The 22185-nt window shown below is 44.0% G+C and overlaps 1 protein-coding gene and 1 non-coding gene across 2 annotated transcripts in view; one reads left to right on the plus strand and one right to left on the minus strand.

The window, feature by feature from the left end:
- ACO1 (aconitase 1) overlaps positions 1-22185 on the plus strand; it is a 65151-nt gene that overhangs the window by 37632 nt on the left and 5334 nt on the right. The window contains exons 8-18 of the mRNA XM_015093260.4: positions 1383-1554; positions 3221-3321; positions 4285-4401; positions 5305-5464; positions 6985-7120; positions 9233-9317; positions 10091-10247; positions 11388-11512; positions 13084-13188; positions 13929-14071; positions 17292-17439. Coding sequence (XP_014948746.1) covers positions 1383-1554; positions 3221-3321; positions 4285-4401; positions 5305-5464; positions 6985-7120; positions 9233-9317; positions 10091-10247; positions 11388-11512; positions 13084-13188; positions 13929-14071; positions 17292-17439 — 1449 coding nt within the window. The remainder of the gene's footprint in view (positions 1-1382; positions 1555-3220; positions 3322-4284; positions 4402-5304; positions 5465-6984; positions 7121-9232; positions 9318-10090; positions 10248-11387; positions 11513-13083; positions 13189-13928; positions 14072-17291; positions 17440-22185) is intronic.
- On the minus strand, positions 14589-14660 carry TRNAG-UCC (transfer RNA glycine (anticodon UCC)). The gene has a single exon. It is a non-coding gene; the product is annotated as a tRNA-Gly (tRNA).

Here is a 22185-nt window from a genome sequence, read left to right on the forward strand (position 1 = left end):
CCTTGTTGAAAGTAATCTTTTATAATGATTTGCTTGCTTTGCAGAAAGAAGGCAGTTTCATTTTGAAAGATTATTAGAAAAGTAATTTTTTTATTATCACAAAGTTTTTCCTGGTTGTATAGTTTGGAGGCTTGGGGTATTTGAGATGGATACTATACTTTTGATTTAATCGTCATGGAAATCAGCATTGGATGCGTTTGAATATTATAGCTTATCAGAGATGTCCACATCGTGCAAGTGTAGAATAATATAGGCTTTACCCACAAAATTTGGCAGAATTCCACATAATCAGAAGAGCCTGTCTATGTGGCTGTGCACACTTCATGAAACTGATTTCATGCAGGCCCAAGCTGGTCACTGATGCTGCAGCTCTGGCTGATGGCTTGTATGGAAAAGCTGTGGGAGTCAGACTGCCTGAATCTTTTGGTTACCTTTGACTTATACCTGTGTTCAGGATATTCATTCATTATACACTTGGAAACAAGGCATTTGCTTACTCAGTAAGTGCAAATCATAACTAATTTAAGTTGAAAGAACTTATTTAATCCTTAGAACGTTTTCTCATTTTGAAAAACTTTTCTTAATATTGTGTTTTTATATTATTTTTTCTTTTTCAAGAACTGTTTTGAAATAATTTTAGATTTATAGGCGAGTTAATGTAAAGGTAATACAGAGTTCTGTTACCTTTCTCTCAGCTCCCCCAAATGTTAACATCTTACATAACCATGGTACATTTATCAGAAATAGTAGTTAACATTGGTATGTCATTTTTAACTAAACTAGAAACTCCACCAGTCTTTGTAGTAATGTCCCTTTTCAGTTCTAGGATCCACTACAGGATACCATGTTGTATTAGTTGCATTGCTTTTTAAGTTTTATTTTTAAGAGTAATCTATAATGTGTGCTCAGCTGTGTCTGACTCTTTGCGACCCCATGGACTGTAGCCTGCCAGGCTCCTCTGTCCATGGAATTTTCCAGGCAAAAATACTAGAGCAGGTTGCCATTTCCTACTCCAGGGGATCTTCCCAACCCAAGGGTCCAGCCTGCGTCTCCTACATTGGTAGGCAGATTCTTTACCACTGAGCCAGCTGGGAAGCCCATAAACCAAAATATATTGGGCTAATTTATTGTTTGTGTTGACTCACAAGGCTAGTTTATGAGAATGGCAAGGGGATAGTTCTGCATTTTAAATAAGGGTTATCAGGACTTCTCTGTTGGTCCACTGGTCAAGACTCTGCTCTCCCAATGTGGGGAGCACGAGTTCAGTCCCTGATTGGGGAACTGCAATCCTGCGTGCCACCTGGCATGACCATAAAAAGTAAATGCTGAAAAAAAAATGTGGGTTATCAAATCTCAAATTCTGTTATTATCCTGTTGCTCAGCACCTCCGCCAGGTTGGGGTAGTGGGCAAGTTTGTCGAGTTCTTTGGGCCAGGAGTAGCCCAACTGTCCATTGCCGACCGAGCTACGATTGCCAACATGTGTCCAGAGTATGGGGCCACTGCCGCCTTTTTCCCAGTTGATGAAGTCAGTATCAAGTACCTGGTGCAGACAGGTAAGTGCAAAACCCTGAGAACAGAAGGTCCTTTGTATAGTTCAGAGAAAGCTGACAATCGGCGTGCTACCTTCTGCCTCTGTCCCTCAATTAAACAGTGGAGGCATCACCCTACAGAAGAGAAGGGAAGGGATGGTGGGGAGGGGCAAGCTGCAAACTACACCAGAGATAAGATTGGGTTCTGGGATCTAGAGGTGGCCACTGAACCTCTTACTGATCTGGTACTGAATTTCTAACATCTACTGAAATGAAACAAATGGTTTTAGAGAAGGCGAACCCTTTCTTAACGGAAACCTAAGAGAAATTTCTCCCATGTGTTTTCATGGGGAGGGTGACATGGGGTGTAGTGAACACTGGAATGCAACAACAGGTCATGATAAATATGCTAAAGAAGATCAGACAGTCATCTGTTGTAAGATCCTTGCTGACAGCTGATGACCTTGACAATTCAGTGAAAATGAACAGGCAAACAACAAATGCTGATCTGATGTGGATCCAAGAATCAAGCTCTCCAGCAGTCTTAATTTACTGTCAGAGAAAGGGGAGTTCTGCATGTCCATTTGGGCAAACCATGCATATTATCTCCTGCAACCAGGAGCTTTCTGAATGAAACAGCAGAGCATTTGGGGTCATATTCCTGGTGATACAGTATCATGAGTTAGAACTTTGAACTTTGGAGTTAAACTCAGCTTTGGCTCCTGGTTCTGCCATTTACAGCCTGTGTTCCAAGAAAAGTTATTTAATCTTCTTGAGCCAGTATTTCCTCATCTATACATGAGGATAATAATAGTGTTTGTCTCAGAAGGTCGGGATAAAGGATTAGAGATTGAAATAATGTATTGAAAAAGTGTAGCCCACAGTGCTGGGCACACAGCTCGTGTTCTGTGATAGGAGGTGGGGGGAATTACTATTTTAACAGGGCTAATGTAGAATGTTGAGGGTCGATGGCCAGTTGAAGGCAGATGCATAGGAGGGGCACTTTGGCAATTTGCTAAGCCTTAGGAGCCTCTTAGTGTTACTTCCCTGGTGGCTCAGACGGTAAAGCGTCTCGCTTACAATGCAGGAGACCTGGGTTCGATCCCTGGGTCGGGAAGATCCTCTGGAGAAGGAAATGGCAACCCACTCCAGTACTCTTGCCCAGAAAATCCCACAGACGGAGAAGCGTGGTGGGCTACAGTCCATGGGGTCGCAAAGAGTCAGACACAACTGAGTGACTTCACTTTCACTTTCAGGAGCCTCTTAATTAAGAACCATAATCAGGACTTCCCCAGTGGTCCAGTGATTTAAGACTCCATGCTTCCAATGCAGCGGGCATGGGTTTCATCCCTGGTCAGGGAACTAAGATCTACATGCCACACAGTGCCGCCAAATAATTGGGAAAAAAAAAAAAAAAACTATAACCCAGAGAGAGGGGTACTTATAACTAAGAGTAGAATCCTTTTCAGAAAACAGTCCCTTCGATAGAACAGCAGGTTGGTTCATGGTCCCTAGTAAACAGCAGCATCAGTTGGAAAGTCAGACCATGAGTCTGCAGGCTACAGTGTCAGCAGAGGGCTTGGAGTGTTTTAAGTGAAGCCTCATTGTTTATGCAGTTGCTACTGACGGTATTCGTTTCATCAGAAAATACTGACATCTGTTACTTGCTACTTCTTAAAATGCCCATTAGGTCGTGACAAAGAAAAAGTAAAGCATATTAAACAGTATCTTCAGGCTGTAGGAATGTTTCGGGACTTCAGTGACTCCTCTCAAGACCCAGACTTTGCCCAGGTATGGGAGCACCTCTCATTGAACACGTTTCCTCTTCCTCAAGCCTGTGGTTTTAATTGTGAAAGTTTTTCCTAGGGGGAGTGTACTTGTAGGAAGTTAGTCACTGCCAAGTTATCACAAAAGAACAGGGTGTTAAAGGCTGAAAAAATAAAAAAGATAAGGAATTGCAGACATAACAAAATAACATAACTTCCCCCATTCTTCCTGACCATTAGGTTGAGTGTCTCCTTTTTTGATTTATTCCTCTGATGTAGACGACCCTTGGAGAAGAAGTTTAGAAGGACTGGAGCTATTTAAAGGCTGATAAGCTCATCAGAATTATAGATGGGAAATAAATGAAAGTGCAAGCCAATCGATTAAGTGTGAGCCAATCAGTTAGTTCAGATTTATCCACTGCTTATCTTCACTCATTGTCTAGGGTGCAAACTAAACCCCACTTTTCTCTACAGCCAAGATCGGAGGGTAAACCAGATGTGGGACTATTATTTCCTTTCCTATTATTAACACACTGAGGGAAGGAAATACTCCATCAGGCTAGGACCCATTTCTTGGCATTGATGACTTAATGACAACATCCCCCCAAGTCATCTTAGAAAAATTACAGTGGTTTATCTGTCATTTCAGTAGGAAACACATCTCACACTAACTTAAGCAATAGAAAGGATGTATGAGCTGCTTTGTAACGAGGGCCAAGTGGAAGACCGCAGCAGCCATAGCGCCCACCCTGGTCTTTCTGAGAGTGGGCAAGGCTTCTGCCTGTCGCATGCTACCAAGTGCCTGTCTGGATCTCTGGAAATTCCCTTCAGTGTTAGAAAGGGACCCTGACTTTCTTGGTTTTGAATGTGTTAGTTTGATTTGTTTTTATTGCTGTGTAAATTCTCTGGCACAGCTGTTGGTTTTTTTTTTTTTTTTGCTTTGTGGGTATAATGACGGTTCTGTGGTTCCTTTTCTCTGGGTGGACAGGTTGTGGAGTTAGACTTGAAAACAGTAGTGCCTTGCTGCAGTGGACCCAAAAGGCCTCAGGACAAAGTCGCCGTGTCTGATATGAAAAAGGACTTTGAGAGCTGCCTGGGGGCCAAGGTAGGGAGCTGGGAGAGGTGGATGGAGACCCTCCCCATGCCTGGCTTCTTCATGCACAGGCTTCTTTTCACCCATCTCGATGATGAATCTTCCTGAAGCCTAGTACTGAAGGCATTTCCTCTCCAAACTGAACCCCTTGGTGCCTCCTCCTACCTTAGCTAAGAGCTGAGCAGCTTCCTTACAGCCCTCTATTGCCTATAAACACACTCAACCCTCCTCTTCATTTTTCCTAACTCTCCTTTTCCAGAGCATATCCGCTCTTCACCTGACTCTCACCACAGCATTCACTCTGCGTGAACAAGCTATTCTGGCCACTAATTTTGTTCATGCCCCCCCTGCCCACATGCCCTTCCTCACCAGCATGCCCCAATCTCTCAGCTCCTCCACAGCATGACCTCAGATCTCATAGCACAAAGTCATTTCTCCCTCATTTGAACGTTCTGGCATCAGTCTAAACCCCTGTGATGGCGTTTCATATCCTTTAACTTCATTGTTGGTACTTTATATTATTTGCACGTCTGATTCTTTTACTAGACTCTTATGGCACTTTTTTCTAAATTTCCTTATGGTTAGTGTCTGTGCCCTCTGTGGCCATTAAATCTGTACTAATTTGCTCTAGATAGACTAACTTTAAGCTAAATTTGTAGTTTTAGCGTTTCACTATTTAAGGTGGGAAGGAGGTAATTGTTAATAATTTCAAAGCAAAATAAGATTCAGAAATCAAGACTCCCTTTTATAAAGATTTAAAAAGAGGAAAGGGAACTTTAATTTTTCTGTAGCATTTCAGAGTTTACCAGCTGAGATGTTTATGTTTTAAGAATTATAATTACCAAAGTGCTTCTTCTCCTTCCAAAGTGAGAACTTTTGACCATATATATATATCTTCTTTTTTTCTTCCTATAGCAAGGATTTAAAGGATTCCAGGTTGCTCCAGACCATCATAATGACCATAAGACATTTATCTATAATAACAGCAAGTTCACCCTTGCTCATGGTTCTGTGGTAATCGCTGCCATTACTAGCTGCACAAACACCAGTAATCCATCTGTGATGTTAGGGGCAGGTAAATACATCTGATGGTCATGTGGACATGTGGGTGGGAATTTCCAAGACATAACCCAAGGGCTTAATTAAGTTCTGTGTATGGGGCTTCCCTGGTGGTTCAGACCGCAAAGAATCTACCTGCAGTACAGGAGACCTGGATTCGATCCTTGGGTTGGGAAGATCCCCTGGAGAAGGGAATGGCAACCCCCTCCAGTATTCTTGCTGGAGTCCTATGGACAGAGGAGCCTGGTGGGCTACAGTCCATGGGGTCACAAAGAGTCGGACACGACTGAGTGACTAACACTTTGACTTTCATAGTTCTCTGAACCTTATCCTTCCCAGATGCAGAGACTAATTGGCCCAGAAATGTTTATTCAATAAACAGTGCCCAATACAAAATATTTAAAGTAGTATGGTCTTTAGAATTAACACAGAAAATAAGGAAGAGAGAGGAAAGAAAGATGAATTTCTGGTAAAGCCTAGAATCTTGTGTCAGAATTTTAAAAAGGAAAAAATGTTTTCATGCCACAGATTGTTCTTCATAAAATCCCTTTTCATACAGTGGCATTTAATCTTAGATACATTGTCAAGGGCATCTGAATTAGCACACAGGGCACTTGGTTGATCAAACTTATCTGCCTATTACACAAATTCTGGTTATTTAATGTTTACATGCAGAGTTTCATTAATGTAAGGTCCCTTTAGTTGCCAAATTTTAAAACATCCCGAAGAGTTCCTCTTATGTCCACACACAGATAGTTCTTTCTTTATGAACTGGACAGGTGCATAAGGAAAACTTTCTTTGTCCAAGAATTCGTCTGTTGCCCCCTAAGCTTTGGACAAATGTGTTTCCTTAAGGTAAGACACCAGCTTGTCTGTAGCTTCTTGTCTCTTAATATCCATACTCCGTATTTCTTTCCTACTTCCATGAGATGTCCCAAGTCAGAGCACCCAAGTGTCCCTGTATAGCCTCTGGATTTGCCCAGAATCAAGTGACCCAGCAGCCCTTGATCTTCCACTTTAAGAAATATCTGAGAGCAAGATTTTTAACATCTAGATGGACTCTACTCCTCACCAACTAGTACACAATTCGTATACTTTAAGAAGGGGCCCTGGCAATTATTTTTTATCTAAATATAATTAGAAAGATTGCTTTCCCTCCAGAAATTAAAAACCTGCTCTCTAGTATAATCATGAATGGTTTATCTCTTTGAAAGACAAAAAGCACTTCTCTTTTTATGTCATTCATGTCCATGGCTCATTTTGAGCTTGCTGAACAAACATGAGTGACTTTGTGCCAGTGAGCGTTTGGTTTCTATCGTTTAGTCTCCCAGTCGTGTTCGACTCTGTATGGCCCCATAGACTACAGCACGCCAGGCTTTGGTTTCTATTAGGCAGCAAAAATGGCAGAAAGCACCAGTGTGAGTGGGGTCCTGTCAGGCTGTGCAGGAAGTGCAGAGCAAAGTCAGTGTTTCCTGAACTGTCTGTGGCACCTGGAGTGGGCAGCCCGCAACCATGTCTGTGTTTACCGTTTCACAGGCTTGTTAGCAAAGAAGGCTGTGGATGCGGGCCTGAGCGTGAAGCCTTACATCAAAACTAGCCTGTCTCCTGGCAGCGGTGTGGTCACCTACTACCTGCGGGAAAGCGGAGTCATGCCTTACCTGTCTCAGCTTGGGTGAGGGAGGGGTCTCTTACACCATTGCTTTTGTTGCGTTGTATTCCGCAGATACCTTGCGCAGTCAGCTTGAGATGGATGTAAGCTTATCTGATGGTATCTAACTGCATAGTCTTTCATCAATGCAGACTTAAACCCTCACTTTCCAACAGACAGGGCCTTCCTGTACAGTTGTGCTGGTTGTTCATCAGATAAGGGTATCTGTGAAGAGAGCATGGGCTGATATCAAGCCCGTGCTCCACTGTAGCACTGCCCTCCTAGGGAAGGGGCAGCTTTTCTCAGTTACATGAAGGTGTGCTGTGGGCTAATATCGGCTCTGCCGCAGAGAGTCTGCCCTCTGTATGAAAATAATTATTTCACATGCCTAGAAATGTTATGAAATGTTATGACTGAAGTCAATTATTTGTTTCCAAATACAGCTTCTCCTAGTAACCCACTATTACTAATATAATTGACATAGATCTTTATCATGTACCTCATAAAAGTTGGAAGTCCCTGGGAATATATAATAACAGTAGTGAATAAAGATATCAGATATCTGATTTCAACTTTTAAAAATTACAGATCATTTAGGTAGTCTCCTCATAATTTACTTATAAATTTAAAAAGTAAATTAATTATAAAAGTAAATTATATGGAACAGAATAGAGAGACCAGAAATAAACCCATTCACCTGTAGTTAATTAATCTTCGACAAAGGAGGTAAGAATATGCAATGGAAAAAAGACACTCTCTTCAATAAGTGGTTTGGGAAAGCTGGACAGCCTCATTTAAATGAATGAAATTAGGATACTCTTCACACTATATACAAAAATAAACTAAAAATGGCTTAAAGACTTAAATGTAAGACATGACACCATAAAACTACCAGAAGGGAACATAGGCCAAATATTCTCTGACAATATCCAAGGCAAAACAAAAGCAAAAATAAATAGGACCTAATCGGAATAAAAAAAACTCTGCACATCAAAGTAAACCATCAGCAGAATTAAAAGATAAGCTATAGAATGGGAGGAAAATATTTGCAAACAATGCAACCGACAAGGGGTGAATTTCCAAAATATACAGATAGCTCATACAGCTCAACATCAGACAGACAACCCAATCAAAAAATGAGCAGAAGACCTGAATAGACATTTTTTCAAAGACTTACAGATACCAACAGGCACATGAAAAGATCCTCAGTCTCACTAATAATTGGAGGAATGCAAATCAAAACTACAATGAGGCATCACCTTACGCAAGTCAGAAAGGCCATCATGAAAAAGTCTTACAGATACTAAATGCTGTGGAGGGTATAGCGAAAAGGGAGCCTTCTTACATCGTAGGTGAGGATGTAAACTGGCGTCACCAATGTGGAAAACAGTATGGAGGTTCCTTAAAAACTAAAATAGTAGAACTACTATATCGCCAGAAGTTCCACTCCTGGGCATATATCTGGAAAAGACAAAAACTAATTCAAAAAGATAAATGCAACCACATGTTCACAGCAGCACTATTTGTAATAGCTGGGACATGGAAGCAACCTAAGTGTCCATCAACAGATGAAAGGATAAAAAGATACATATATAACAATACTACTCAGCCATAAAATAGAATGAAGTATTGCCATTCACCACAATATGGATGGACCTGGAGAATATGGTACTGAATGCAGTGAGTCAACAGAGAAAAACGAATGTTATATATTAGCAGTAGTATGTGGACTCTTTAAAAAAAAACGATGTAAATGAGTCTTTTTACAGAATAGAAACAGACTCACAGATACAGAAAGCAAACTTCTCGTTACCAAAGGGGAAATCAGGGATTTGAAAGGGGGAGGGATTAGGAGTATGGGGTTAAAGGATACACACTACTAGGTATAAAATAGGTCAAATAGAATATAAATATAAAATCACCTGTACTTCAGTCTTTTTTTTTTTAAGTGAATTATAAAAAGGAGCCTTAATGGAATGATTTGGGATGGATGAATAGTAGATCAAAATGTTCCCGAGAACGGAAGCCTCACAGGAACAGCCCTGTGTTACCCTTCTTTAAGTCAGTGGTCCCCAGGAACCGGCAGGTGGGCCCCCTGAGAGTCATCCTGCATCCCGTGCTTCTCTCCCGCCCCAGGTTTGACGTGGTGGGCTATGGCTGCATGACCTGCATCGGCAACAGCGGGCCCTTACCGGAAGCTGTGGTCGAGGCCATCGTACAGGTAATGAGCAGGGCAGCCTGCGGGTCTTTCTTTTTCACATGATACGTGATGAAATGCTGGTAATTTTAAAGAACGTTCAGGGAAGCATGGGATGTGGTTAAGAGAGTGGTCTTTGGAGTTGAGTTAAACTTATTAACTATATATCTTTGAGGAAGTTCATGAACCTCTTTGTGCCTCAGTTTTCACAACTGTAAACGGGAAGTGATGACAGTACGTGTTCCAGAAAGCTGCGAGCTCTCTGGTGATAGTGGACGCTAAGGACTTAGTGCGGTGCCTGGCCGGGGCATGCCCCACACGTGCGAAGGCACCAGAATCATTTGTTCCTATTGTCTGCAGGCTGGTTCCAAGTCAGACAACTGAACATAAGCTCATTGGCTTGATTTTTGTCCCATAAATTCTATAGCGTGGAAAAATACTATTTCATCTGCTTGCACTGATTATGGAATCCCTGTCAGCCAGTGTGGCTTCCTCTGACTGTCAACCTGTCATCTTCCCCACCTGTTCTCAGGCCCCCGGCTGCAGAATAACTAGGATGCTGCCTTCTGACCCACCTGGTATTTGCTCCTGAGCAGAACCTTCCAGGGCGTCTCTCTGCTGCTCTTGACCCAGCATGTCGCCCCCAGGCTCACCCTGTGGTCTCCTTCCCCGGGGAGAGGCCCAAGTGCAGGGGAAGCCTAAAGGGCTCCTTGACTTAAAGGAGGGCTAAAACAGATAGGTCGGAAGCCCAGGCCATCTGTTGTCTCTGCCACCTGTTTCCCCCTTGCCTCATACAGGGAGACCTCGTAGCTGTTGGAGTACTGTCTGGGAACAGGAACTTTGAAGGGCGAGTCCACCCCAATACCCGAGCCAACTATTTAGCCTCTCCGCCCTTAGTAATAGCCTATGCGATTGCTGGGACCATCAGAATCGACTTTGAGAAAGAGCCACTAGGTAAGATCTGATTTGCGGGGTTACAGTTTTTTTTTCCCCCAATGAATTTGAAAACGTTACTGGAAAATAGTTATTGCCTTCCTTAATAAATAATGAAACCTAGAACCTCCAAAGATCAGAGGAGGAAGAAGGGTCTTTGCTTCCTTTCCCAGCACACAGCTAAGACATAACTGAAATAGCTAAACAAGAATTTACGAAAGGGGAAGGGACAAAAAGGGAAAGAAACACTTAGAGTAACGGAGGTCTTGCCATTTTGGCCTCTGCTTCAGTCCCTCCCTTTCTAGTTCCTGCTTCAGTCTCATGATAGCCTGGTTTTAATACCTGTGCTGTAGGAACACGTCCACGGTGTGCAGCTTCTCAAAGCTTGGGGGACATGATGCTTTTTTTTCCTTTCCCCTGGCCTCCTTGTGTGCCCTCCTCAGTCCATGCTATGCAGATTAGATAATATGAAAACAGTGCCCTGGAATTTACTTTAAGGAAATCTTAGCTTTAGACGTGCAGCTGATCTTCATTACATATGTATTCCATATTTTTAAATTTGACTCCTCATTGAAGTGGATTTTCACCCCCAGAATCAGCACTTATCACCCTCCCATGGTCTCTCACAGACATGCACAAGGTGGTGGAATCCCTGAGTCACTCACTGTGCCTGCTCTCAGCTGAGGTCAAGCAAGGTGACACTCTGTATTTTTATTTCAAGTCTCTACTGCAAATGGTTCTATTTGTGCTCTGGATAGCATGATGTTTTTCACACATTTGTGCTTTTTTTTGGTGGTTTTACTGTTTAAAATGACCGGAGAGTAGGGCTAAAGTGCTGTGGAGTATTCCTGAGCTCAGGAAGGCTATGACAGGCCTCATGTGAGACAGGCTCCAGAGTGCAATGTGAATGCATCAACGGTATGTAAGCAGAAACACGTGAAACCGCGTTACGTATTGACCAGTTGACAGCAGTGTTGTGGATAACCCTTGGGAGCCTAACCTGTGTGTTTCTTCCGGGCGGTGGCTGAGTGTTTTCTCAGTGTGCACAGAGAATTTTCTGAACGTAGCTTCCCTAAACAATGAGACTGGGCTGACTGCCTGTGACCATGAAAACCGGATATGAGGTGAAGTTCATCTCACTACTAAACATTTTCTCCCCAGGTGTCAATGCCAAGGGACAGCAAGTATTTCTGAAAGATATCTGGCCAACCAGAGATGAGATCCAGGCAGTGGAGCGTCAGTACGTGATCCCCGGGATGTTTAAGGAGGTCTACCAGAAAATAGAGGTGAGGTCCCCGCCCCAGTGTCAAGGGGAAGTCGCTCCCCTGCGTCTTCTCTGCCAACCTTGAGGCTAGTGCCGGTGTCAACTAGACAAGGTAGCATTTCTTCAGATAACTGGGAAAGTGGGACAATCATTTTGCTCCTACAACTCAGGCTCTTCCAGACCCAACTCTCCCCAGATGTTCCCAGACTTGGACACATGAGCAGCAGGCTCAGGAGGCATGGACTCGGCATGGATGTGGCTCCTGGCTAGCTCTGCATGGCTCCCCTCTTCCTCTGACAGCCCAGGGAGAGCATGGGCTGTGGTTGAGGAGCCCAATGTCACTATAGGGTGTCACTGAGGGGCACATGGCTGAACGCACCTCTCAGATTTATTTGCCTGCTTCAAAGAGTAATACAAATAAAAGCCACTCAGTTGGAAGCACCAAACTATCAAGCTGCTGAAATTAAAAAACAAACTTGCTATGCATTTTACAAACGGGGGAAATGTATGGGGCTCCATATCACTTTCCAAGACTCGAATGTTACCCTGTTCCCTGGTTTCTGTGTTAGGCTGACCCCAGGGCTTCTGGGTGGGGCTGGTGGCTTGAAATATGAGGGCAGACTGGGGAGCAGAGTCAAATGGGAGTCACACTCACACACTGAATCCCACAAGCTGCTCGTTGGGAAATGGTTGAAGGGAGTTTGGTGGATACTGGGTTAAATACGTTTCTCCAGAGGCTGAGTTAATGACATGTGGAGCAAATTCAAGCCAATTTGAACGCATAGTGGCTGTCACTTACTATCTAATGTTCTTGTGACCAGAAGTCTACCTCCCCAAATCTTCAGAGCATCAATAATTTCTCCTCGGGTTCAACCTGGATTGTTATTCCGTAAATTATATGTGTTAGTTACCTGTTGCTCTGCAACACGTTACTCCTAAACTTAGTGAATTAAAACAGCAAACATTTCTTATCTGTTTTATGGGTCAGAAATGGAGGTGCCGCTTAACAGGCTGTGTCTGCCTTCACAAGGCTTCATTCCCAGTGTCATCTGAGGCTGTGGCCTCACGTGATGATTCGACTGGGGAGGAGCCAGTTCTTAGACCGCTCGTGTGGTCATTGGCAGGATACAGGACCTCAGGTGCTGTGGGTGAAGGCTGCAGCTTCTCACTGACTGTCAGCGAGAGGGCCCCCTCAGGACCTTACTGGTGGGTCTCTTCACAGCATGGTGGCTGGCTTCTGGCAGAGCCAGCAAGAGCAAGTAAGAGGGTGAAGAGACAGAAGGCAGTCTCTGTAACCTCATCCTGGAAATGAGTCACTAGGCTCAGCCCTCACTCAGCAGGAGGGGTTCATTTACAGGTAGGATTCCCAGGAGGCAGGTCCATGGGGTCATTTAAGAGATGGCCTGTTACAGGGCATGTGTATTTTTAAATTTCTTAGCATGGTGTTATCTTTGTATAGACATGTTGTGTGACCATTTAGACTAAGAATTGGTCTTACTGTACTCTTAGCTTGAATATTATGTTCACATGTTAAGTTTTCCTCAGGATGAACTGTGCTTAGACCTGCCTCTCCTTTTTCTTTTTCTCCCCAAGACTGTAAATGAGAGCTGGAATGCCTTAGCAGCCCCGTCAGATAAGCTATATTGCTGGAATCCCAAATCTACATACATTAAATCACCACCATTCTTTGAAGACCTGGTAGGACTTTTTTTTTTTTTTTTTTCTTAACAAAATGAGTTCTTCAAAAAGTTTCTTGGCTTGTAAAATCTACTTGATTAACCAGTACCCTCACTTTGACTACCTACTTCATTAAAACCTTTACAAACCTGAGCAGATAACACTGAGGAGAGCTTGAGGAAGCTGGGTTATTTGGCTGGAGTGGGCCTGTGGTTTGTCTGTCCAGGGCTTCCACATGGCTGTGCAGAGACCCCTGGAGATCAAGTATCACGGGGATAGAGACTCAGTAACGTCTGAGGGGGACTGTCCAGGAGAACAGCCCCAAGGACCTGCCATACTTAAGCCTTATACCCATACAAACAAGGAAAATCTTCTCTGAAACTGATGATCAGGAGTCTGTGCTCTCCAGGTGGGAGGAGGGGATGAGAGGATGTGAGCAGAAGGCAGGACTCCTGCTGTACCCAGCGTTTGGGACCTTCTCTGGATGTGGAGAAAGACTGTCATTTGCCGCAGCATCCCTTTTGTTTTTGAGGGGATAGTGCCAATACTTCACCTCCTTCAAGGGTGAGATACGGATGTTTTGCATAAATTCACTTTGCCTTACTAAACACCCCTGATAAACCCAATGAAACTAGAATTCTCTGTGTGTTGATGTAGGGCTGTCATCAGGGTCAGATCCATGGACCACTGCTGTTGAGGCTCCCCTGGTGATGCGTTGGAGAAAAGCCGGGCAAACACTGACTTTCCGTGTTCTTTGCTAGACTTTGGATCTTCAGCCCCCTAAGTCTATCGTGGATGCCTATGTGCTGTTAAACTTGGGAGATTCAGTAACAACAGACCACATCTCTCCAGCTGGAAACATCGCAAGAAACAGCCCTGCTGCTCGCTACTTAACTAACAGAGGGTGAGTAACGATGGGAGAGGGGAGGCCTGAAGACAGAAGGGACAGCATGAGGTCATTAGTCCTCTTTTCATGAGGTCTGTTTGGAGTCAGACTCCAGTTTTTCACTGAACCCTGGAGCCTGAAAACCAATCACTCTTTCTGTTTGTAGCTTTGAAGCTACTAGAGAATCCACCAGCACATGAACCCCAGCACGTAGAGACCTTCTTTATGAGCAAGTCTACTTATTAGACTCGGCTGTCATCCCTGCCACCAGCTTGGCTGATGGTTTATGTACAAGGCTCCACTCTTCCCCTGTGTGGCCTGGTTATACTTGAAGCACTTGGCAGGGGGTTAACCAGAAATGCTTTGACATTTCCTAGTTGACAGACATGTGTTGTGTTTTAGTTTACTATTTATTTTGGCTGTGCTGGGTCTTTGTTGCAGCCCATGGATTCTCTAGTTGTGGCGTGTGGGCTCTGGAGTGCACAGGCTCAGTAGTTGCGGCGTATGGACTTGGTTGCAGTACATAGGATCTTAGTTCCCTGGCTGGGGATTGAACCCAGGACCCAGCATTGGAAGCACAGAGTCTTATCCACTGGACCACCAAGGAAGTCCCAAGAGACATGTTCTTTACAGAGAACAGCTTTGAGGATTTGCAGTTTACACCTCCATTCAGCAATCCTTCAGTCATATACCTATTTTAACAGGTATTACACTAATATTGACTTCCCTGGTGGCTCAGACGGTTAAGCGTCTGTCTACAATGCAGGAGACTGGGTTCGATCCCTGGGTTAGGAAGATCCCCTGGAGAAGGAAATGGCAATCCACTCCAGTACTATTGCCTGGAAAATCCCGTCGACAGAGGAGCCTGGTAGGCTATAGTCCATGGGGTCGCAGAGTCGGACACAACTGAGCACCTTCACTTTCACTTTCACACTAATATTATATACCGCTATTTAACAAACCCTGAGTCAAGAAGATCCCCTGGAGAAGGACATGGCAACCCACTCCAGTATTCTTGCCTGGCGGCTACAGTCAATGGGGTCGCAAAGAGTCGGATACTAAACCACCACCACAGTGCACCGATACCAGCCAGTGTCCATCCCAGACCTGACTTGCCTTGAGGTTCTTCTGGGGAGATGAACATTCCTGGCCCCATCCCCACGTGCTGAGTCACCTTCGTCAGGGACAGGGCCCAGAGCCAGTATGAGAAACAGCACTGAAGCTTTTTTTCCTTTTTCCCCTGTGGGAGAGGCAGCTCCCTTGCCCCTCCTCCCACTTGCTGGGCGGGTAACCCATTCTCCTCACAACTTTCCCCTTCTCCCTTGCTCATTCAGTCTCTGCCTTGTCCTAGTACATCCCATGGGGCAGTCTGTTCACTCAGACTGAGAATGTCTCCTGTCCCCCAGGATGTGCGTGTTGTGAGTTTAAGAAGACAGCCCAGATCTAGCGGAGGTGAACGCACAGTGGTCATGTTGAGACTTTTCTTTAACGTGGGACAACTACTTTTTAAAATGTATGGCAGCTACCCATACACAGATAGTGGGTTGGCCAAAAAGTTCACTCAGGGTTGTCTACTGTTAAAATGGCATGGAAAAAGCCAAACAAACTTTTTGGCCAACCTAATACATACGAGATTTTAACATTTATTTGTTTATTTGGCTGGGCCGGGTCTTAGTTGCGGCATGTGGGATCTAGTTCCCCGACCAGGGATGGAACCCGGGCCCACTGCACTGGAAGTGTGGTGTCTTAGCCCCTGGACCACCTAAGGGAAGTTCTCATATTATGAGCTTTTAAAGGGATGGTTCTGTCTTGAGTGGGAGATGCAAGTCCATCAGCAAATAGCAAAGGGCAGATGTTCAAGGTGGGTTTGGGAGTCCTGCTCGTCCCCTCATCCACACTGCTCAGGACACACTGCCCACCATCTGGTTCCTTGCATGTTCAAACAAGGCCAAGTACCCCTCTGCCTGAGAGCCTTCAGGTGAGCTGACTGTTTTCTCCTCTCGGATGCCTTTCCCCAAGATACCCTCTTAATGAACTCCCACGCCGAGTTCAAGTCTTCCTCCATAAGATCACGCCCACCATGCTCTTCTTGCCCTGGCCTACCTTTTCTTAGGTATTAACCACAATCTAGTAACACTTGTGTAGGATGCTCTTTTAAAAAAACTTCTCTGTCTCTACCTTCTAGGATGTAAGCCCTGCGAAAGCAGGGATTTGCTGTATCCCAGGCACCTGACAGCGCCTGGCATGTAGTTGGTGCTCAGTGAAAAGCTGTTGAATGAATGAATGGGAAAGGCTTCTAAGGACAGAGAAGCTAGAGAAACAGAGTTGAGGCTGGAAGAAGGAACTAGGAAGAGAGAAGTAACCAACACCTCTTTTGATTGGTGGTTATTGATACTCTTCAGAGAATAGAATGAAAGGAAATACACCTTTCCCGAAAAATACATATCCACATTTTGGACATAATTTCAGGGGTTCATAGACACACTCACCTACTCCTGAAGCCCATGCTTAGATTCTCAGTCTTCAGAATTGCACTAACGAATGAATCATCAACACACATGGTTCCTAGCATTTTAAGAAACATCCCAGTGAACTGGTCACTGTTCATTGTTAAGATGTTGTTCCTGACGTCTCAAAACGTCCTTTCATTCGGACCCACAGACCAGACTTTTCTTTGATTTTAGGACTAGCAGTTCTTGTTCTGCTCCTTCGTCCCTGCCCTGCTTTGATCTTACAGTGATACTAAGTCACGTTGCCAGTTACGTGTTTTTTAATTGCATTGAGTTCCTGGACAAATTTGAGCCTTCTTCTGTTTAATTTATAGAATGTATTTTATGTGTCCCCCACTCTTGGCTCCACCAAACTGACCTACCCGAGTATTCCCTTTGCTTCCTTTTTTTTTTCCCACCCATTTTTAACATTTTATTTTTTATGAAGCTTTATAGGCTACCTTACTGAATAAATAAAATGCTCTTTCTAAAGTTCCTCCCAATTGCTCTACCCAGATTTATAAGACTGTAGGTTGATGCTGGGAGGCTATAGATTCACCATCGCACCTGCCACCTCTCATTGTGCCCTCAGTCGAAGCTATGGAAACACTTTTTCCACCTTGGAGAACAACACTTAGTAGACTTACAGAAATACCTAGGTTTGTGATTTTTTTTCCCCCTTTCATGGTGTAAGCCAGGTTTAATCTCTCAGTTCCCTAAACCAGCTTCTCTCCTGCCTTTGTTACCAGCCTGACTCCTCGAGAATTCAACTCCTATGGCTCCCGCCGAGGGAACGATGCCATCATGGCGCGGGGGACATTTGCCAACATCCGCTTATTAAACAAATTCTTGAACAAGCAGGCACCACAGACTATCCATCTGCCTTCTGGTGAAGTTGTGAGTATGATGTCTTCTGCTTCCTCTAGAAGCCAGCATTTCTCAGGCTCTGGGTGGTTCAGTGCTTGCACTGTCACTTTCCCTTGGGTCTTATTTTTATCTTCCACACCTCCTCCTGCCTCTTGCTTTACATAGTCCCTCTTGCCAAGTGTTCCATATATGTAGAGTTCATCCCTAAAGAAGAGTCCCTTTAAACTGGGAGGCCTTTTCCTGCTTAGAGATTTCTGCTTCATGCTTTAACTAAATCTAGTTTCTTAGGAGTTGAGCTTAAAAAGCCTCCAATTGAGGTTTCATCGGTTCAGAATACTTGAAGGGGAAATTCCAGGTTAAGGTAGAGGATATTTACTAAGAAGTGCTGTTTTATGACTCCAGTAAAATTTAATTAATCATACCGTTAGGGAAGGAAGAATGTAGAGGACTGTGCAGGCCTGCTTGGGTCCTAATGGGAACCACGTGGAGGTGGTTTATTAGAGCTGGAATTGTCTGTTCACAGAGGGCAGGCATGGGGAGAGGTGGGAAAGCCTGCCCTTGAAGTCAGACAAGCCTGGGTTCAAGTCCTAACTCCACCTCAGACCAGCTGTGGAGCCTTCTTCAGCAATCTGCCTACCTCTCTGAGCCTCACTTTTCGTACTTGCAAAGTAAAATAATATCTACTTTTTAAGGTTCTGAGGCTTAACCCTGGGTGGCATACGTGCTTCAGTCACTCAGTCAACTCTGCAACCCCATGGACTATAGCCCGCCAGGCTTCTCTGTCCATGGGATATCCCAGGCAAGAATACTGGAGTGGGTCACCATTTCCTACTCCAGGGCACCTTCCCAACCCAGGGCTCAAACCCACATCTCTTGTGTCTCCTGCATTGGCAGGTGGGTTCTTTACCAGTGCACCACCTGGGAAGCCCATCCAGCACAACATGAGTGCCAGGACATATTTGTTCAGTGACTAGCAGGGACAATAGACTACTAAGGGAAAGGGTCCAAATGAATGGTAAAATCCCCAAAAGACGAAGCAGGGGCTTGCAGTTAGTAGACTTTGAGGGCCTCCGGGATGCCAACTGTCATGGTGGAGGCCCTCACTGACAGCCCTACCGTGCGCAGAACTCCTAGTCAGATGGTTAGTGCCTCAGCTTAAATAAGGAGACAGCATCAGAGATAAAGAGACATTGGAGTCAGGCCTTGAACTTGAAAGACAGACCTAGACAAGAAACAGAGGAATAAAGAGGAAAACAGGTAATGCACAGAGTAGAAGAAAACTAAGAAAAACAGTTATTTCGTCAGAGTGATAAGAGATGATTTTCTGTTGTTGTAATCAGAAGACAAGAAGGAACTCTTAAAAAAAAAAAAAAAGGTCCCTAAAAAGTTTCACAGGAAAAGTTGACTAGTTGGGAAAATCTTCCAGAAGGTAGAAAGACAAAGGGGAAAATAGGAAATGTAAGAAAAACCAAAGCCTGAACCGAGGAGGACCAGCATCTGACTGAATAAAGATGCTAAAAAGAACAAATAAGATCGGAGAGGAAATTGTTAAGAATTAACACAAGCAATTCTTCAAGTGCAAAATCTGAGATTCCAGATCGAAAGGTCCACTGCGCCCACCCAGCCACATGGTTAATGCTCACTCCAAGTCACATCTCCGTGAAGTTAAGAACAGCAGAGGTAGGAGAAGACCTAGAAACTTCGGAGAAGGGGAAAGAGGCTTACGTGCACTCTTCTGGGGGTCAGACGCCCTCAAGGCAACCCAGGAGACTTAGGCTGGGGGAAGTTGTCGGCACTCTAAAGTCTGTATCCCTCATACGCCCAGCCGAGTGAGGGTAAAGCAACAGCACATTCAGACATTCAGAAGCCTTAACAATTATGTGCCAGCCCCAGCCTCAGAAAGCTACTTGGTAATTGTGTCCCACCAAAACGAGAGAATAAACCAAATATAGGGGAAGATGTAGGACCCAGGAAAAGGAAGTGCAGGGAATCGCCAGGATGCTGGGGAAGGAAGACTCCTCTGTCACGTGAACACACCTCAGAGAGTAAGCGGTCCACAGGAATGAGGGCATCAGGAGTGACACCCCGTGAGAAAGATTTTCAAAGTAAATTGCGTGATAGCTGTGAATGTCTTCAGAAAAGACTTGTATCGATACTTTAGGTAGTATATTCGTTAGTTAATGGGTAGGGACACAGAAACAGGTGAATGCACGCACACACACACACACATACAAATTTATTATTTCCAGTGGGAAATAAATTTTTTTTAATTGCCAAGAAAAGGAAATCTGAGTCCATTATGTGGCTCAGCTGTAAATAAAATTGCATGTATGTAATCAAAACGTATGGCCAAAAATAAAAAAAGATATGACAGTGATATTAGAAGGCCCTGGAGAGGAGAGGTTGGGGAGGGGGAGGGCCCTACAAGAGTGGTAGTTGAAAGAACTAAATCCTCTAAGTAGGAATTTAATGGATAATAAAAAAGGAGAAATGAACTGACCAATTATATACTTAGGGATCCAGAGGTGAGATATCAGAAGAGACCACTAACTTTTATGCTTTCTTTAGAAGAGAGGGCCAGTGCAGGGAGCCGATGCTTTATAAGCTGCTTGCTGCAAGAGAAAAGGCAGGACCCAGAATTCGAACCTGCTGAGTCCGCACAGCTGGGTTCCACCACCCGCTCTGCCATGGAGTCCCTGTCTCTGCCGTGGAGACTGTCAGCTCTGTGGTAGTTTTGAAAGCACTTTAAAGCACACACTCCCACATTCTTAATATCCAAACTAGCAATAGATACCTCTGAAAATATCAGGTAGGTTGTTTCTTTTCTAGTCTTTGAAAGCATCCAGGCTTTTTGGTTAGAGCAGACTTTTACTCTGTTTTTTTTTCAACTGTTTCTATATTTGTGAGTTCTGTTCAACTGAAGACAGACAGATCCTACCTAGATTTAGGCTGTGCCGTGTGACATTAACCACAGTCTCCATCCTTTCACCACAATAGTAATTTGTGAAAGCCTACTTGAGAGTTTGATTATATACCTTTCTAGAGCTCCTTTCAAATCAAACACTCCCTCTTTGGACGGATCTTATTTTCTGACTTAAGTAGCGACAAAAAAAAAAAAAAAGTTTCATTATTCGCCATCAATGATATCACCTGTCTTTGTGAAGCCTCAGCTCAGCAGAATGTTCAGAGTTCCTATGAGAAACAAATGAATATTTGTTAAAGCTGTTTCTCATATATACTAAGAGATTCCTTAACCCTTTCTTATCCTTTATTGATTGGTGCTTCATCTGTGTTTCTACTATTGTTTCCTTGATCTCCATGTAGAAGGGTGTTGGGGTCCAGCCCCGGTTGGATCCAGGGTATCCGAAGCGGGGACAGAGTGGCGAGAGAGATATATAGATTTAGAGAGAGATAAGGAAAGAGTTTGCAGTTAAGAGAATAGAGGGGAGAAAGAGGCTGTATTCCTTGGTTTACATAGAAAGCCAATAAAGCCCTGAGACAAGGGACTTGAACCATCTACATAGGGCCACAGGCACCTGCTTGAATAGCAGAGGGTGCCCCGCCTTGGACTCCCTCTCACATAGGTCTTAGAAGCCTGGGCAAATAAGTAGACATGGCTAGCCTCTATGCCCCATATGGGAATCAGCCAGAAAATAGACTAAGAAAGAAAAGAAGACACGGAGGAACCAGTCTTTCCAGGAACTGGCCCAAGAAACTGGTCTGTCCTTTATTGTCCAGAAAAGCTTTTTATACTTTTGGTTGTACATAGAGATCAATGGATAATACAAAATTATGCAGCGTCAGCAGCCCTGAATCTTATCGAGACCAGGCTTTCTCTCTGCATACCTAGCTGTATACACAACATGTATATCATCTTCTGGCCAGGAGGCCTATTAGCATTTTATGGCCCTTTTCTGATAAGGGTCTGTCAACCAGAAAACTTATTCGCCTTAAAAGTGTTGTTCTTACTAAAGTCTGGTGCCACTCTCAGAAAGCACTAATTAAGGTTACATTCTTATATAGCAAGGACACAACAATTTATAACAAGGAAGGAGGAGTACAGTGATTTATAACAAACTGTTAGTTATCACTAACTCAAAAGTCTAGTGTTGCTAACATCAAAACTACTATATTCCTTTTTCTATATCCCAATTACATTGATTACTATCCTCCAGGTGCCTAAAAGATAAAGAATATGGAGGCCTGGCAGCAGTCATTGACTCAACAATGAAAACTCATCACCAATATAATTCTTAGCTCTTTAGAAAAGGCTCTATATCTTTAAGACATTTTAAGCTGAGTGCCTCTCGCGGTTGAGGGGCTGTAAACAATCACAAGTTGTAAAAGTCTCTAACTGTCAGGCAAGTTAGAGAGCCATCAGAGGGGTTTGAGCTGAGACACTCCTTTTATATGCAGGAGACGGTTAACTGGAGCTCTAAGTTAATTCTTTCCAGAGAAAGGTGGTCGGGGATAGCCCCCTATTATGTCAGAAGAGTGGAAAGCACAGTACAATAAAGCAGGCAGACTCTGGTTTGGGGGGTAGATGCTCAGGAAAATCCAGGGGTACCCATGAGGCCTGAGGTCAGCCTTTGCTTTTTGCCAGGCCCCCTTCCTCATGACCTTTGCCATGGGCAGGATTCCCCATGCTGGCTCCTAGCAGAAGGGTAATGAATAAAAGTCTGCGTTTTTGTGATTTCCAAATACATGACCTTTTTTGTGTTCACAACTGACCATCACGATCATCTCTGGTACAGAATCAAAACCCACATTCAGGTG

Source organism: Ovis aries, chromosome 2 (genome assembly GCF_016772045.2).
Source record: "Ovis aries strain OAR_USU_Benz2616 breed Rambouillet chromosome 2, ARS-UI_Ramb_v3.0, whole genome shotgun sequence".
NCBI classification, from domain to species: domain Eukaryota; kingdom Metazoa; phylum Chordata; class Mammalia; order Artiodactyla; family Bovidae; genus Ovis; species Ovis aries.